The 16,569-nt window shown below is 40.4% G+C and overlaps 1 protein-coding gene across 1 annotated transcript in view; it reads left to right on the top strand.

The window, feature by feature from the left end:
* Positions 1-16,569, top strand: part of PDE4B (phosphodiesterase 4B) — a 352,152-nt gene that overhangs the window by 226,594 nt on the left and 108,989 nt on the right. The window contains exons 2-4 of the mRNA XM_077776270.1: positions 5,375-5,569; positions 14,183-14,219; positions 14,338-14,408. Coding sequence (XP_077632396.1) covers positions 5,375-5,569; positions 14,183-14,219; positions 14,338-14,408 — 303 coding nt within the window. The remainder of the gene's footprint in view (positions 1-5,374; positions 5,570-14,182; positions 14,220-14,337; positions 14,409-16,569) is intronic.

Genomic DNA, 16,569 nt, shown 5'->3' with positions numbered 1-16,569 from the left:
GATTTCAGTTCAGGTCATGATCTGTTCTGTTTCAGAAGTTCAAGCCCCACATTGGGTTCCTCACTGACAACACAGAGCCTGCTTGGGATGCTTTCTGTCTGTCTGTCTGTCTCTCTCTCTCTCTCTCTCTCTCTCTCTCTCTCATATAAATAAACTTGAAAGGAAGGGAGGAAGAAACACAAAATTGAGACAGTAGGGCACTCTCCCCAAATGGTGGTGAGCCACCATGCTGATCTGTGATTTAAACCTCTTTTGGAGAGAGCTCAAGATCTTTACAGTGGGGCTATTTATCAGAATAAGCCAGAGACTCGCCTTGAGAAGGACTAAGTTGAAAACGAAAAGTCTCCTCTGATTCCAAAATGAATTATTTGTAGGATGCTGCTTCGTGAGTTTTTGTAACAGAAATTGGGGTATGCGCAGGTAATTGGGGGGTTGGGAAACAACTGCCCTGGGAACAATTGCAGGCAATTCTGCAATCACCTGGCTTAGCTTGAATTCTTGGAAGTAGAGCTTCTCCTAGTTTAATAAAAGGTTTCGTGTATACCTTGTGGTTCTGTTCTTTATCCCTGATTCTTCCTCCCAGGCTTATGAATAAGGCCTCAGTTGCGTTCTACTTCGGAGCCTGGCACGCAGCCCCGCCTGTTGGAGGCTGGGAGATGCAGCCTAAGGAAGCTGCAGCTGTCTTCTGCCATCTGCTGGCTCCCTCTCTGCACCGGCTCGGGCTGGCTTTGCATGGATTCCCGGGGAATGGAAACTGCCAGCAGAGAAAGTGCAGGGCGGAGAAGAGTCTTGCTTTTATTAAAAAGAAGGAGATGAGAAGATAGCAAACAGAAACCGGCATGGAAGGGCTTTCCCCATGATAGGGTTTGTGTAAAGATGTCACCATTTCAAATATCTAAGGCAGGGATTTTCTACGCAAGATTGTTTTGTTCAGTGAGAACACAGCAGTGGGTTTTGTTTTATTTTATTTTATTTTATTTTATTTTACTTTTATTCTTATATCATTGCCTTACAAGATTTATCAGTTAAGTCACTGCCACATCTGTACAGACTCTTTGGAAAGATACATCAAAAACCCATGTCCGTGGGAATGGAGATGAGAGCTAGGAGGCAGGAAGTGGGAAGAGAGAGGAGAAACATTTCACAGTAAATTGCACTATTATTTAATTGGTGCAGCTGACATCTTTTGAGAATCTATTGTTTACAAGGCTCTGACCCAGATGTCTGGGATATGAAAGTGAGTAACATTGGGTCCTTTCTTGCTGGGAAATAAGAATCTATTGGGAATCAGCTAAATAACTGGAGAAGTAGAGAGCTACAGGTGCTGTGATCAAGCACTGAGTAAAGGAGTCTAGGAGAGCACAGAGGCGGAGCATGTGTTTACATCAAACTGGGGCTGCACTGTCAGAGAAAACTCACCGGAGAAGGTGCCATGAGCTGAATTTGGAAGATAGTGACTTATTGGAGACAGTGGTGAGAAGGGTCCCCCAGTTTCAGGGAGCATCACTTTATAACCCACAGTGTCACCCACTACCATCAATCTGGCTTGAGAAGCTGAGAAGTCTAGATGCCAAGCAGGAGAGAGTAGTTAAAATATTCAGTCTTAGACAACAAGCAATTGATTCAGTCTGGGGTGATCAGCCAACGCAGGGAAAAGCAAGCAGATCAGGAGGGAGGAAAGCCTACAGAATCCTGGATATGAGAGAGCAGTTCTGGGGCTGTCTCTCATCCTAGAAAAAGGCAACACTCTTTCTTTCAGTCCATGTCCTGGATATGGGCAGCCCCTTACAGGGAGGTGCAGCGAAATATTCAGAAACTCACTAACAACGTCCTCTCTTAATCTATCTGAAACTATGGACTGACCTCATCTTAATATTAAAGTAGCTTTAAGATCAAGGATATCAACTACAATGTTAAGGTCTTAAGTACGATGGCCAGCAGTAGGGAAAATGCTTAAGAAAGTATGGTACAGCTTATGGGTGAACCATCAAGTTCCAGGGCATGGAAAATGATAATTCCAGAAACTGTGCAGACCATGAAAAATACTTGTAAAAAAAATCATGATCCAAGCCTACAGGAAAAATATTCAGAAGGAAACATACTAAACTACTAATAAAAGTATTTTTTCCTCTAGTGTTTATGTTTTATATAAATGCTTATATTACTGTTATAATGATTTTTTTAATATAAAGAAGCCTAAAGGTGAAATGTGTGTCCTGCTTAACACAGATACAAAAAAATTATCCTAAATAATTTATCCTAAATAAATTATTCCATCTATGTGTTTGTTTCCAATATTTCAGATTCCATTTTCTCCCTAATTGTGTTTCACTTTGTGTGGTCTATTCATTTCGCTTGTTAAGTCTGTCCTCAGTCTTCTCCTTGCCCACACCCCTCCTCCCACCCTGGATCTGCGGGATGTATTGTGATGTCTGCCCGCTAATTTTGCTGTGACTGGGGCTGGTGTCTGGTTGGTGATTCATGTTTGTTCCTAAGTTGTACATCTGTGTTGGTTGCTTTGAAACAGTGCCCTGGGGAATATGAAAGGCCGTTTGTCTCACTGAGACTGCTTCCTTGCACCAGAGAATTCTTCCCTGGCTTCTTCTGAATTCCAGCAGGCTCATCTATGAGTCTAGAGTTTGGGCAGGGTAGAGTATAAAGACAGAAACAAAACAAAAACAAAAACAAAAGAGAGCAGCAGGGAGAGAGTTTGGGTGTCTGGGTCTAGCCCCTGCTTACCTATTAAGACCAATCTCCTTGGATACTAGCTGGGGGCAGTATCCCCTGTATGTATCCCCTGTATGTATCCCCTGTATGTATCCCCAGTATGCCTGGTGACATAGACTTTAAGGGTAATGCCTTGACTTAAACTTTCTGCCCACTAGGAATGCCTGTAGCAGAAAATAAGGCCGAATGAGCCGTGGTGGAAACCCTCAATGGAAAAAGTTCTAAGAGTTTGGTAGGCATATGCACTTGGTGCCTGTCTAATGTTTTAGCTCAGGAACACACATTCATAATGTTTAATGACAGGCACTGCATGGCACTGACCAATTGAATGGGCACAGGCCATAGTGCTAAAACTAGAGACCTCTTCTGTTCCAGACACCAACCCTTTAGTTACTGGATCACCGGGGAAACCAGTGAATTCTGGAGGGCCTGGGGCAATGGCTGGCTGCCAAGTGTTACAAAAGCATTTTGATGTTTTACTATCCATCAAGGCCGAACAGATACATCCCAAATGAGTAACATGAGTATACATGAAACTTCAAAGCTCATGCCTACTCTTAAGCTTTATGTAGTCCCATCTATACCTTTTAAGAACTCCCCTCTTTGTCCTTAAGAAGAGTTCAGAGCAAGCATCAGGACCTACCCCGTTCCACAGGATCTGGGTGGCACAAGGAATCCTTATCCACAAAGGAGTTTTTGTTTTGTTTTGTTTTGTTTTGTTTTGTTTTCTGCTCAGCAACTAGTATAGATCTCACCCAAGGAAAGTTTGCAAGTCAGCTTTCATTAGATTTTCACTCGCTGCAATGCAGTTGGCTTACAGCATAGCTCTACTTCTAGGCAGCCAGAGAAACAAGCTGTCATGTGTGAGTGATTGCCCACCTGCCTGCTTGCCTGCAGCCTTTGAAAGGCAGCCTCATCCCAGACCATCAACCTGCTGTGAAAATCCATGCACAGGTGCCTTGAAAGTCCAAATACATATTGGATTGTTATGGCCCTTTCTTGTCCTTTTTACCAGAGTTTCTCACCTGCTGCTTTTTATCAGACACCTGGAGTTTGTAGGTTGGCTAAAAGCAGCTTCTCAGAATGGTCTCTGGGGAAGCATTATAACCCTTCATTCTGTTATTTCTTCTTTCCAGTTTCAAGAAAACCTATAGCGTCAGGGCAATTTGCTGCTCTCCTGTCTCCATTCAAGACTAACAGCTAAGGTTGCTCATAATCTTACCGACCATCTACATACCAAACACAATTTTGTTTGAAGCCAGAAGAAAAATTGCACTCAGCTAGCCAGCGAGCCATTCTGGTACTCTGTGATAAGAGAGGTCTGGGGTTGTAGAGAAAGAGTTGGATAACTTGGGTGTTCCAGTGCTTGCTCTACAAGGTACTAGCATGTGACCTTGAGCAAGTATTTAAAATCTCTCTAAGCCTCAGTTTCCTCAAATGTAGGGTGGGGCCATACTATATCCTTCACAGAGTTGTTATGAGGGCTAAGTGGGATGATAGATCAGAATGCAATTAGTAAACTAAAGAAATGTAAAACTCACCCAAAGACAGCAGATTGTAAGAACTAGTAAAAAAAAAAAAAAAAGAGTGTAGAAATAAATTGTGGCAGCTGGATGAATATAAAGGAAGCCCACTGTTTTAGTCTAACTTGGAAAAAAGAACATTCCCAGCCTCGTAACTTCTTCAATACCTCTCTGCAGAGCTTTAACTGAAGACCAGTGAGTGATCTAGAGAAATGGTAGGCCAGAGCGTTACTGTCAGTTTGATGCTAGGAGGTAGTGCATGCAGGGAAAATGCATAGGGGATGATGGAGAGCATGGGAAGGACACAGTGCCTATGGTAATACCAGGATAGGGAGAGAGAAAATGAGAGACAAAATCTCTACTGCTCCCGTATGCATGTTCGTTGATCAGAGCTTGTTCAACTAAATCTGGACTTGAAGGTACCTTCCTAGGGTGAGCAGACTGACCAGAAATCTTAATGGCTCTCCTATACTGGAGCCAGTGGCTATATCCTCCTCAAGACATAAAGCTCTACAGCCCGGAGGGTAATTGGCATTATCAGACTACTTAAATCATTTTCTGTGGTTCAGCTTTGCATGTGAATATTAAGTCTCAGACTGGGCCTCCCATCTAATCAGCCAGTGAATGTTTTCAGGATAGCACTTTGTTCCTGAAACACTGAGAAAGATGCATATTGTATCTTTAATGAGACCATGATGTTTCTTTATGGCATGAAGAAGTCTCCCAGCTACGAAGACATTTAAGTGATAGTTTCGTGTCTGACACCTAGAGCTGTGTCAGATGCGGTCTGTGGAGTTGCTTATTATCACCAAGTTATTTCATGGTTGGCTCTTATTCTGAGTTTGTCAAAGTTGTTCATGGTGCTGAAAGGCCATGGAGCTTTGCTCTAGGCTTCAAATCCTGCCTCTACTATTTACTAATGACTGGACTTCTGTGGGACTGTTTCCCTCATACAAAATGAGAATAATAATGACTGCACCTCAGGGTTCTTTGGAAGATTAAAACTGGGCATAAAGCGTGGAATTTTATGTAAAGTGCCTGGTGCACACTGGTTCTTCATGTATGTATATGTCAGATGCCCTCCTCCATGGTTATGTGACCAGAGCTTTCTGCTTTCTCTTAAGCTTTGATGTGGAAAATGGCCCTTCCCCAGGGCGGAGCCCACTGGACCCCCAGGCCAGCTCTTCCTCTGGGTTGGTGCTCCATGCCACCTTTCCTGGGCACAGCCAGCGCAGAGAGTCCTTTCTCTACAGATCAGATAGTGACTATGACTTGTCACCGAAGGCGATGTCAAGAAACTCTTCACTTCCAAGCGAGCAGTAAGTACGAGTTCTGTGGCTTCTAGTCTCACACTTACCTCATCTCTAACCTGTCACAGCAGCAGCAGCAACTGTGGGAAGGAGGGAGGAGAAAAATGAATGTGAGCCGAGGTGACAGCAATGACCCTTAAAGACATTAGTGTTCTACAGCTTGGGAAATATGTAGCTGGGGTCTCCAAGGGTATTAAAATTCTCAGACACAGTGTGCAGATTTCATCTGTTATTAATACTTTTTTTAAAATTGTCATTCAGCTTCATTTCCTGAACCACTGAATCATTTATGAGTTGAGAACCTTAACACTTTTTTTGCAAATCATACTAGAACTTTCCACAGCATATACAGTTTGCATGAGGCTAAGGTAAAAAGGAAAACAGTCGTTGATGACATGCCTCCTCTCTCAGTAGTCTCTGCCTGGTGACATTTAATGAGCTGTCATCCAGCCACATGTCTTTGTCCCTTCTCTGGAACCTTAACTCAATGCCCACTTGTTGCCTGGCTCCTCGGTGAGACGTGACACACTCCACCACCCTATTAAACACAGCTGATGTTTTTGTTTTGCCACTATTAATTGTAGATCTCTAATTTTTTTAAAGAACAACGACTGGGTTGTATTACTCGTTTATTAAATTTCTGAAACCAAATAAAGTTGGATGCTGGCATTCATGCTTTAAAAGGTTTCTGGGCACATGTACAATTGTTTTTAAAATCATATGTTATAAAAATATTGGTAGCTCCCTCAAGTCTCCAGCCTGGAAATTTCCACTGGCTTCTCTTCTGCTTTTGGAAAAGAAGCTAAAAAGGGTCACTCTCTTATGAAAGGGGCAGGCGACATCTTAAAGCTACCAGTAAGAATCGATTCCCCAGGGCATTTATGCCAACAAATTCTAATATAAGTGCCCCTTCCCTAAATGTCTCAAATCATTGGGTGGGCTAAAATTCATTTATTCGTTCATTTGACAAATACTTCCTGAATCTTTCCTATTTGCCATGCAGTGTGCCAGGCTGGGGATGAAAGGTTAACAAAACAGTTGAATAATCACAGATGAGTTAAAAACAGATATTCTCAGAAAGGTTGCATGCTCTCAGGGAAGTTACAGTTAATAAGAAAGATAAGAGGAACACCCACATAACTGTGCTACAGAGTGGAAGGAAACATTTAATGAGCACTTACCGTGGGACCAGCTGCATTCGCATGTGTTATTTCTTTTAATCTTCATAACAGCCCTGCCAGGTAGGTACCACTATTATCTCCACTCTATAGATAATGAAACTGAGACTCTGAGAGAGTGAGAAAAGTGCGCCCATCCCATGACTATATAACCATATGCCATGCTATATCCTATGACTGTATTCAGACCTCTTAGACTTGTTTGTCTATGTTCTTCAAACTGCAAAGCAGAATCTCAGCTACCAGGTAGAAAACAAAAGACTGCATGGTCAAGGTGGCTGAGGCCAGAGGAGAGGTAACCACTTTCTGCAGATCATGTAGAACCAAGGGTATTTCTGACCACATTTTGCATGGGAGCTTGACAGTTAATATAGCTGCCATTGTTTCTTTTCCCAAGAGGAACACCTTTCTAGACTTCCTAGGGGGAGAGCATAGGAAATGGGGGAGCTGAAACTAATTAGAGCTTCATTCATACAATGTTTCACAGGTAAAAGACTAGCTTTGGAAGGCAGCTAACAGGTACCCAAACTCTTGCCACACAGCGTGATGAGTCTCAGGGTCATTCAGAGGCTTCTGAGAAGGTTCCAATTAAGTTTCATATTAAACTCTGATGATGTTTTAAGAATCAAAGTTATGAAAATTTTGAAGTTGAAGAGACCCGAAAGATCACCAACTCAGTCTGCAGCTGTAAAAGAGAGATCTAATTTCAAATGACTCTGCACCCAAGGTCCCTAATATTCACGGTTTATCTTCTTTTCAATTTTACCAACTAGCAAAAATCTCCCCCTAACTCAAAACCTACATAATGTTGCCAACTTTAAATTCAGGAAAGTAAGAATTATATGTGTAAGTTACCTCGTATCAGTCTCGTTTTTTTTTTTTTGAAGAAAAAGACTTCTTAAAATGAAAAGAAAAAATGGAGGAAGGACACACTTTCATAATAAACAACAGCTCTTCCCAAGAAAACACTGTTGGCAACAAAATATCACCCTATCCAAGATACTGATTATAGAATATAGGAAAGTCTTTNTATATATATATATATAGTTTAGGAATTTATATATCTCTTTACAACAGGAAGTGAAGCTTGAATAATATCCAGGTTTTTCTAGTATTTCATTTCACCGGGACCATGTTGGAGAATCCAGTTTCATACACGTAGCTTGAGCTAAACTGAAGTAATACTTTCAAAGGTATTTCACCTGGTTATTACTCTTCAGAGCGAATTGAAACAAATAGAGAACAGCAACCCCCAAGTCTCTCACTGCTTTTTCTGCTTTCCATCCATAGAGCCAAGGGAAAGAAGGACAATGATAGGTCTAGAGTCTTAATTGGAAGGCCATTGTGTGGGGGCTCTGGAATGTTCCCTGCTCAGGAGCTCCTCATATTCAGCACAGAGCAGTCATGGATTTATGTAAGAGTTAGAAAACTTGCATAATTCCTCTGTATTAAACCCTAATAGTAGAGGCAACACTGATTTGTTTGTTTTAATTTCTCATCTGAATAGTTTTAGAAGGGTAAGAGGAAATATAGGCAGGGAGAGTGAGAAGATAAAGATATTACAAATAAAAATGTAAGTGGAAAATTACAAGTGGCTCTAACTTTTAGCAACAGAAGAAAGACCGAAATAAGGCTTTCTAGTAAAGAAAGCAAGATCATCACTGGGTCCCAAGAGGACATTCCGGATGCTTTCCTAGATGTGGCAATCATTTGCTGGCTTCTCTTTTGTTCCTGTGGTGTAGTCATCTCTAACACAATGCTTTCGTACACCAAGGTGCAGATTTCTCAATGGGAACATAAAGTCCTGGAAACTGGTGAGGCCAGTTATGTTCTACAGAACTGTGGCAGGAACCATGCTGGACAGGACGGATTTTGATAATCCACCTGCAAATTCACAGGGAAGGAAGATCCATATTTCTATCATTTGGTCATCCCATTTGCAAAGCTTTATATTGGCAAAGAGGTTTTTAAAGCCGCCATTTGTGTGAGAATTAAGTCATCTCTAGAGAGAGCTCTCAATGGCAATGAGACCTAAGACTGAAGAGGAAAAGTATTAATAATAGATCACTTAAATTTAACACCAGTTTAGTGATGAACTACCAAAAAAATTGCAATCTAGTGTTCTTTAAGACTTGAGTTAGATCTACAGCCATCACACTTACTAGTACCATGGCTTTGGCATTGAATCTCTTTTACAGTGTCTAAATTATCTGTAAATAAAAGTGCACATGAAATTAAAGTACATTTCCTATGTGCTGTGTACTATTTATAGTACTTTACATACTTTAACTCATTTAATTCCCGCAACCTTAATTTAGTTGGAACTATAATTTTCTTGTCTTAAAGATGAAAACATTGATGTTTAGAGAGGTTAAGCAAGCTACCTAATACATGGGGAACCAAGCCTTACATCTGGGGAGTGTAGATGATCAAACCATATTTAGTACAAAAAAAAGGATGAAAAATAAAAATAATGATATTAATCTCTACTCAGCCTACCTTTCTCATTCATATTCATTCGTCCTTTTAACAAAAGCTTTTCAGTTTAGGCACTTTGCTAACAAATAAGACATTTTCTGTGTCTTTAAGGGAACAGAAAGATTTGTAAGTGTATAGGCAGTTTTAATATCTTTGAATAAAGGCAATCGTGGAAAAGTATACACAGGACTTTGAAAGGTCTGGCCAGGCAGGCGAGTAGCCCACTTTGAGTGGTTACAGAGAAGCTAGAAAAGTTAGCCAGACAGAAGGGTATTCAGGAAGAAGAGCCACACTCTAACTACTGTCTGGTTGTCAGGAGCATTGTGGAGAAGCACAGCTCAGCACAGCTGAGGGAGAGAGTATGAATCGATGAGGAAGTGGTGAAAGGCAAGGATGGAAAAGGAAGCAGGAACCTCATCATAAATGGCCTATGTTAAGGAGTGGATCTTTATAAAGCTGAAGACAATCAGTGGGGAGCTACTACAAGGTTTTAAGCAAGAAAATAGATAATCAGATGAATGTTTTTGAAAGATAGCTCTGATTACAGTGAAGAGTGGTTTGGACAGTAGACAAGCCTAAAGACTAGTGTCCAAGAGCCAAATGGAAGACTGCTTTGGTAATCCACATAATAGAGGGTGAGGATCTATATTAGAGCAGATCCAGTGGGCAATTAATAAATATTTGCAAGTTAGCATCAACAGGGATTGGCAGTTGACTGTGGAGGGAGGTTTCAGCCTTAACCACCAAGATGGGTGGTTGCACCATTTTTAACAGTCAAGAACATTCTCTTGTCACATGAAATGATGTATGTGAAAATGCTTTGTAAACTGTAAAGCATGCTCTTAGTTCTCTTGACTGCAGTAGGGGTAGAGATGAGTCTTCCAGAAATGTTCTCACCAGCTGGGAAGATAGACATGCAATTCTTTACTTATAATAATAATGATACCTATTACTAATAACTATAAATGAGTAAATGCTTTTATGTGCCAAGATTGTTGTAAGAGTTGTACATGAATAATAACTCACTTAATTCTTACAATACCCCACTTTACAGATAAAGAAATTGGGGCCTAGAGAGGTTGCCTAATGCCTCAAAGTAATTGTGCAACTCAGAAACAAACCAGTGCTGTCTGGCTCTAAAATCTGTGCTCTTGATTACGATAGTATAGGTCTCTCTGTAAGACACACTAAAACCAGTGTTGCAAGAAAAGTATGAGTAAAATGCTATAGCATGTTTGAAACAGAGAAAGACAAAATATAGAGTCCAGAGGATATAAGAGAAGGAAGTAGCATTTTGCTTTTTAGACCACTTCATTGTTCAGTGCAGACATACCCTCATTCAAAGAAAGACTCAGAGTTCTCATCACCGATTCTTCTACAAAACTGTAATGTGCTGGGTTTGTCACTAGATGTTGCTCATGGCAAGGTTCTGAATATCTGGCATTGCATTCTAGCAGTTTGGGAAACTAAGAAGCACATCAGTTTTCATAATGAATCAAGTGTTTTATTATTTCCATGCCATCTTATTCTAATTATTAATATATAAAATTGTGATTAAAAATTTTAGAATCGTTTCATAAATAATCTGGTTGCACTCAGATAGGAATTTTGTTTTCTTTCTTTCCTATACTTGCTATCAATTATCTGTAAATTGTCCAATCCTTTTCTCTAGCAGCTATTATCTGATATATCATTAGCATTAACTGTTCAAAACTTTTCAGAGAACCAATGCTATGGATCTGCAAGTCCATCTCTTACTTCTGAATTTTCTGCTTACCTAAACTACAAGTTCCATAATGATAAAGTCACGCTGATATGGTGCCTTCTTAATGCTTACCACACTTTAATCATTACTTTGTACCATGTTAGTAACTTCATATTAATGTAACAATTCATCAGCCTTAGGTGCTACATATGTATGAGATCTGTTTATATATTTAGCTTGTATTGGGAATTTAGACTCCAGAAATCCAGGAGCTTCAGATGACCTACTTAAGTCTTAACTCCATTACTTTATTCCCAACTTACCCCAATGCCTTATGAACAATGTGAACTTCACAGCGGAAATCGGAACAAATAGCAAGATATGTCACCCATGTAAAGTTCATCTCAAGAAAATGGCTTGGGAAGGGCCATTCTTGATACAGTTCTTGATCTTGTTTTTGATACAGCTCACCATCCNGTCAGAGAGAGAGGGAGACACAGAATCTGAAACAGGCTCCAGGCTCTGAGCTGCCACCACAGAACCCGATGCGGGGCTCAAACCCACGAAATGAGAGATCATGACCTGAGCTGAAGTCAGAGGCTTAACCAACTGAGCCACCCAGGCGCCCCACAACCGCTCCTCTTTTAACCCTTTCTTCTGTCTCTCCAAGAACCCTGAGGTTCTTCCTCGGGTTCCCTCTTTTTATAGTTCCCCATTCCAGAAGCCACCGCCTGCCATTGTAACTTGCCCCACTGCTATAGGTAACTCTGAAATGTATAGCTCTGATTTCCATAGTTCAATCTTCTCGACTGATGTTTCCACTGGGATATCAATGAGGATCTTACAGTTCAGCATATGAGAAAATGACATCTCTTCTCCCAACTCCTTACTTTCCTATTTCTGCTCATGATTTCACTATTTTCCCACATACCCATTTTTTTAATGGAAAATAGTATTTCTTTATGACCCCTTATCCAATTAAATGCTGAGTCCTTGGCAAGACACTTAGGGTCTCTTCAAAATGTCTTTCCTTATTTCTTCCTCTGCTTCACCTATTTCTTCTCACCTGAATGACTGCAATATCCCCCTAGCTATTCTTCTTGACTTGGTCCTCTCTCCAATCCATCTCTTGGTGTCTTTGGCATTTTACTTTCTAAAGCACTTTTCTGTTTGCCTTTCTCACTAAAAACCTTCACTAGCTCCTTTCTTCCTTCTGAGCTAAGCACCGCCTCCACAACCATGGTCCATACCATCCATAAGATGGGTGTGGGGGACCTTCTAACCTTACCCTCTAAACATGCTCAACTCTGCCCAAACAGTCCCCAAGATCTCAGCAAGTGTGTTCAGTACTTTCCTATTTTAATACTTTGTTCCTGATATTTCCCTCCTTGGTGGCATCTACCATCCATGCTCTATAAAGCCTGCCCTTCAAAGTGCATCTCAAAACCACTCATTTGATCAGATCTGTCCTCCTTCCTCTAAACTGTAATTATTACTTCTCCTTTGCAGCCCATTAAGTTTCCCCATTAAATGTTTATATTCCTCATTCTGTATTTATCAATTTCTGTCTCCCCTGCTGTGTTTTAATTTGAAGGGGTCATGGATTCTGTTTAATTCAATCTGTCAACTATGTAGGATCATTATGAAAATAGGTAATATAATGGTTAAAAGCACAGATATCTTGGAATCAAACAATCTTAGCTCTTCCAGTTATTATATGCTAGTTAAGCAGTGGCTTAACCTCTCCAAGCCTTGATATCATCTTCAAAATGGGAACATTAAGAGTACCTGCCTCAGGGTGATTGAGTGGAGTAGTTAGTTGCCCATTTGAATCTTGATTTAGGCTCATATCATGATCCCTGAGTCATGGGACTGAGCCCCGTGACAGCTCAGCTCTGCACTAAGCACTGAGCCTGCTTAAGGTTCTCCCTCTCTCTCTCTCTCTCTCTCTGTCTTCTCTAGTCCCTCTCCCCTGCTCATGAACTCACTGTCTCTCTAAAGTAAAACAATTAAATTAAAAAAAGAGTACCTGCCTCAAGTCTTGTTACAAGAATTAAATGAGATTATGTACATAAAGTACTTAGCACAGGGTGTGACATACAGTAACCATGCAAAGAATGCTATCTGTTGTCAGTATTCTTTTTGTAGTCACTGTACAAAGTAGATGCATAAGAACTTGACTAGAATGACTTGAAGGGGGACTTCTAGCAAAGACAATAGTAGAAAACAAAGTATTATATTAAATAAGACCCCAAAGTAAAAGCCCATGTTGGAGAAGAGGCCCACATGGATGTATGTGTTGTTCAGCTCTGCATCTTTAGGCCTCATTTAATGCCTGATACTCTGCTGGTGCTTAATAGTCATTGGTTATATTCACGTTATTAACAAATAAAGTACCATATTTGTATGGCAATTATAAGGACAGAGATCAGACACTGAAGGAAGCTCATTGCCAACCAACTTCTGCGCAGCTGTTAGGATTCACACTGTGATAACAAATTGGCCTGATGTTGTGTCTGCAACTAACAACAATGTGTTGTCTAATGACTTTATGGAGAACTTGCTGAATGTGGGCTTAAGCAGATTAATCAAAGCTTGTGTCAGAGAGAGTGCATTTCTGAAATCGTGCTTTAGACCCTTCCTAAGTACAGATTTACAAAACACTAGGTAGAGCTTAATCAGAACTTTGGGACAAAATGAGCAACAATGATATGGTAATGGTAGGTTCAGACTGTACACTCCCATTAAAAGCTTTTCCTTGGGTACTTTAAGAAAAAAGTTATATTAAAAACAAAAAGTAATGGGATTCCCAGACAGAAATCTGTGTTTAAATGGCATTAAGGCTGTGGCTCAAATCAACAAAAGCCAGGAAATCCAAAGTTAACCTTTATCCAGACTGTTATGCCATTTTTTCCAACTCTGTGTGTGCTGGTGAGCAGCCTTCCCTTTGAATTTCCTGGCTCTGGCAACCCAGTCCGCTTTGAATTACAGTACTCTGGGTCTGCTATTAAATGGGAATGTGCCCTGAGGATATATGCTTACTTGCAAGTGTTTTTATGTGTCAGTGTAAGCCCAGGAGGACTTTCTTTCAAGTCCCAAAGGTCCCCATTGATGCCTAGATAAGTCCTGCCTTATATCCAGGTAGAAGGACTTATGTAATATTTGTGTCGCTAACACTGATAAAGTTTAATATTACAGCTTCTATGTTATAGTTATAATTCAAATGCACTTTGAAATGTTTCTTTTCTCTCTTTTCACCAGACACGGCGATGACTTGATCGTAACACCTTTTGCCCAGGTATGTATCATGCTGGCCCTGGCTTGTTCTCCCTCTGTCTCTGGGTACAGTTTCTAAGTGTGGCCTCTGCCCATTCATCCCCTTTTGTTCCTAACCATCCTGATCATTGTCCTTATAGGTCCTCGCCAGCTTGCGAAGTGTGAGAAACAACTTTACTGTACTGACAAACCTTCATGGAGCATCCAACAAGTAAGCATGGACTTTTTGTGGAGTTATACCTTCCACAAAGGCAAAAACATTGAATCACACTAAAAAGATGGGGGAAAAAATTGCATGGAAATTAGCCCTCCAAACTAAGGACACGTGATGAAATTTGAAAATAGCATGGCACATCATAGTATTTTAGAACTGGTAAGATGTGAGAAATTAGTCTGGATTTTATTAATCTTTGTGTCCTTCACACTTAGTAGACAGTAAGAGTTCAACAAATGAAAGGTGGAGATGAGGATTTTTGTTGATATTTATACTTATTACTTTGAGAAGTATGAATACTTATCCATAACATCCATAAATTCTATTAAAATTCTTTTGGAATATCTATTAATGAATTCAGAGGTTCAGATTCAAGATTAAAGGTACTAAAATATTCAAGTCCAATTGCCTTTTGTTTTTGATAATATATAAATAGGTTCATGCAACTTGATGAATAAGAGTGGGATTATCTTCTCCTCTGCCCCCAAATAACTATATAACCTTGGTTATTTCAATTAACATTGCTGAACCTTGGTCTCCTCCTCTTTATAATGAAGGGTTTGAACTTGATATTCCTGCATAACTTTCTCCTCCGAAACCATTTCAATCTACGAATAAGTGCTATGCAGGACACTATCCAGCATTTTGAAACATCATCACAGGACTCAGAAGGTCCTAGAATCAGCAGTCATGGAATAACACCCAAGGCACCTCATGACCCAACTCAAGTTAGTTTGATTGAGTTTCTAATTGGTGCAGTAGACATGAAAGCTAGAGACTTGCCTGACCTCTTTTGCAGTGGTATTCCCTGTTTGTTCATTTATTAAATAATTTACCCAAGAAGTATTTATTTGTACATGCTATTCATCCATGCACACATGTATGTTTTTGACAAATTGACCCAATATTTATTGAACACTACCTTTTACCAGGAACTGGTGATATAATAGTGACAAAACAGGCATGTTTTCTGCCTTTCAGGGCTTACATTTAAATAGAAAGTGCTGGAGCAGATGCTGGTGAACAATCAGACAAGGACTCTGGCCACATGGGATCACATTCCAATGACTATGGTCTGGTTGCTCCCTGCATGTTCTATTTTCCATCCCCATTACAGACTTTCTGTTCTCTCTTCCTCAAAACTCTCTCTTCACCTGCCAGTGATTGCCTAGCTAAATCCTATTTGTCTTTTAGAGCTCATCTCCACTGTCACCTTCGCCAGCATGCTTCCCCTGACCCCACCAAGCCTGGCTGAGTGCCCCTCAGAGTGGCCGCAGAACACTCTCCCAACCTTATCACACTGTTTATGGATCTCTGGCCACCACTAGACTGTGTGTCCTTTGAGGTCCTTCTAGAATTACACTTACTTTTCTTTGGATTTCCCAGATTTAGCAAAATGCCTGACACATAATATGTGCTCCATAAATATGCATCACAGATATAAATTTCCAAGTAAATAATTGTTGGAGAAAGACTATCAGTTATTTGGAAAATTACTTTTTCAGGAGTATTTTTTTCTTTTTCTCCACATTTTTTTTCTTTACAGAATATGACCTCTAGGGCCATACATATTGGCCTCATAACCCAATGCTACCACTTGACAACTATGTGACTTGGGCACAACTTCTCTACATCTCAGTTTCCCAATCTATAAAATAAGGTTGCTGTGAGGATTCAATGAGCTGACGTTTGTAGAACATTGATAACAGCACCTAGCACATCATAGGTGATGTGCTCCATAAATGTGAGCTGTTATAATCGATAGGTACACGTCTCTTGCGGAATCCAGGCACTACAACACCTCGGAGTTTTCACATCCATTATCTCAGTGATAATCACTATAAGTGCTGTTTATGACAGGTATTGTTGCCCCCCACTCTGAGGATAAGGAGACAAAGCTTAGGGAGATAGATTAACTGACTTGCACAAGAACACACCAGTTCTGGTGAAGAGCATAGTCAGATCTGAAACCTGGTATCCTGGCTCTCATTGCAACGTTCTTTGTAAGGAAAAACAGTTGTTCTCTTCCTATGAAGGGGGAAACCCAGTTCTTCCTATGTTTGTTTGTTTGTTTTTCTTCTCTGTGAGTATTCTTTAATACTGAGAAATCACTTTATTTCTGATACTCTGGTCACCAAATGTGTGGAGGTTCCACCAA

This window comes from Crocuta crocuta, unplaced genomic scaffold, assembly GCF_008692635.1.
Source record: "Crocuta crocuta isolate KB4526 unplaced genomic scaffold, BGI_CrCroc_1.0 scaffold17, whole genome shotgun sequence".
Lineage (NCBI taxonomy): Eukaryota > Metazoa > Chordata > Mammalia > Carnivora > Hyaenidae > Crocuta > Crocuta crocuta.
The sequence above is the reverse complement of the archived record's forward strand: the minus strand, read 5'-3'. Positions and strand labels throughout refer to the sequence as shown.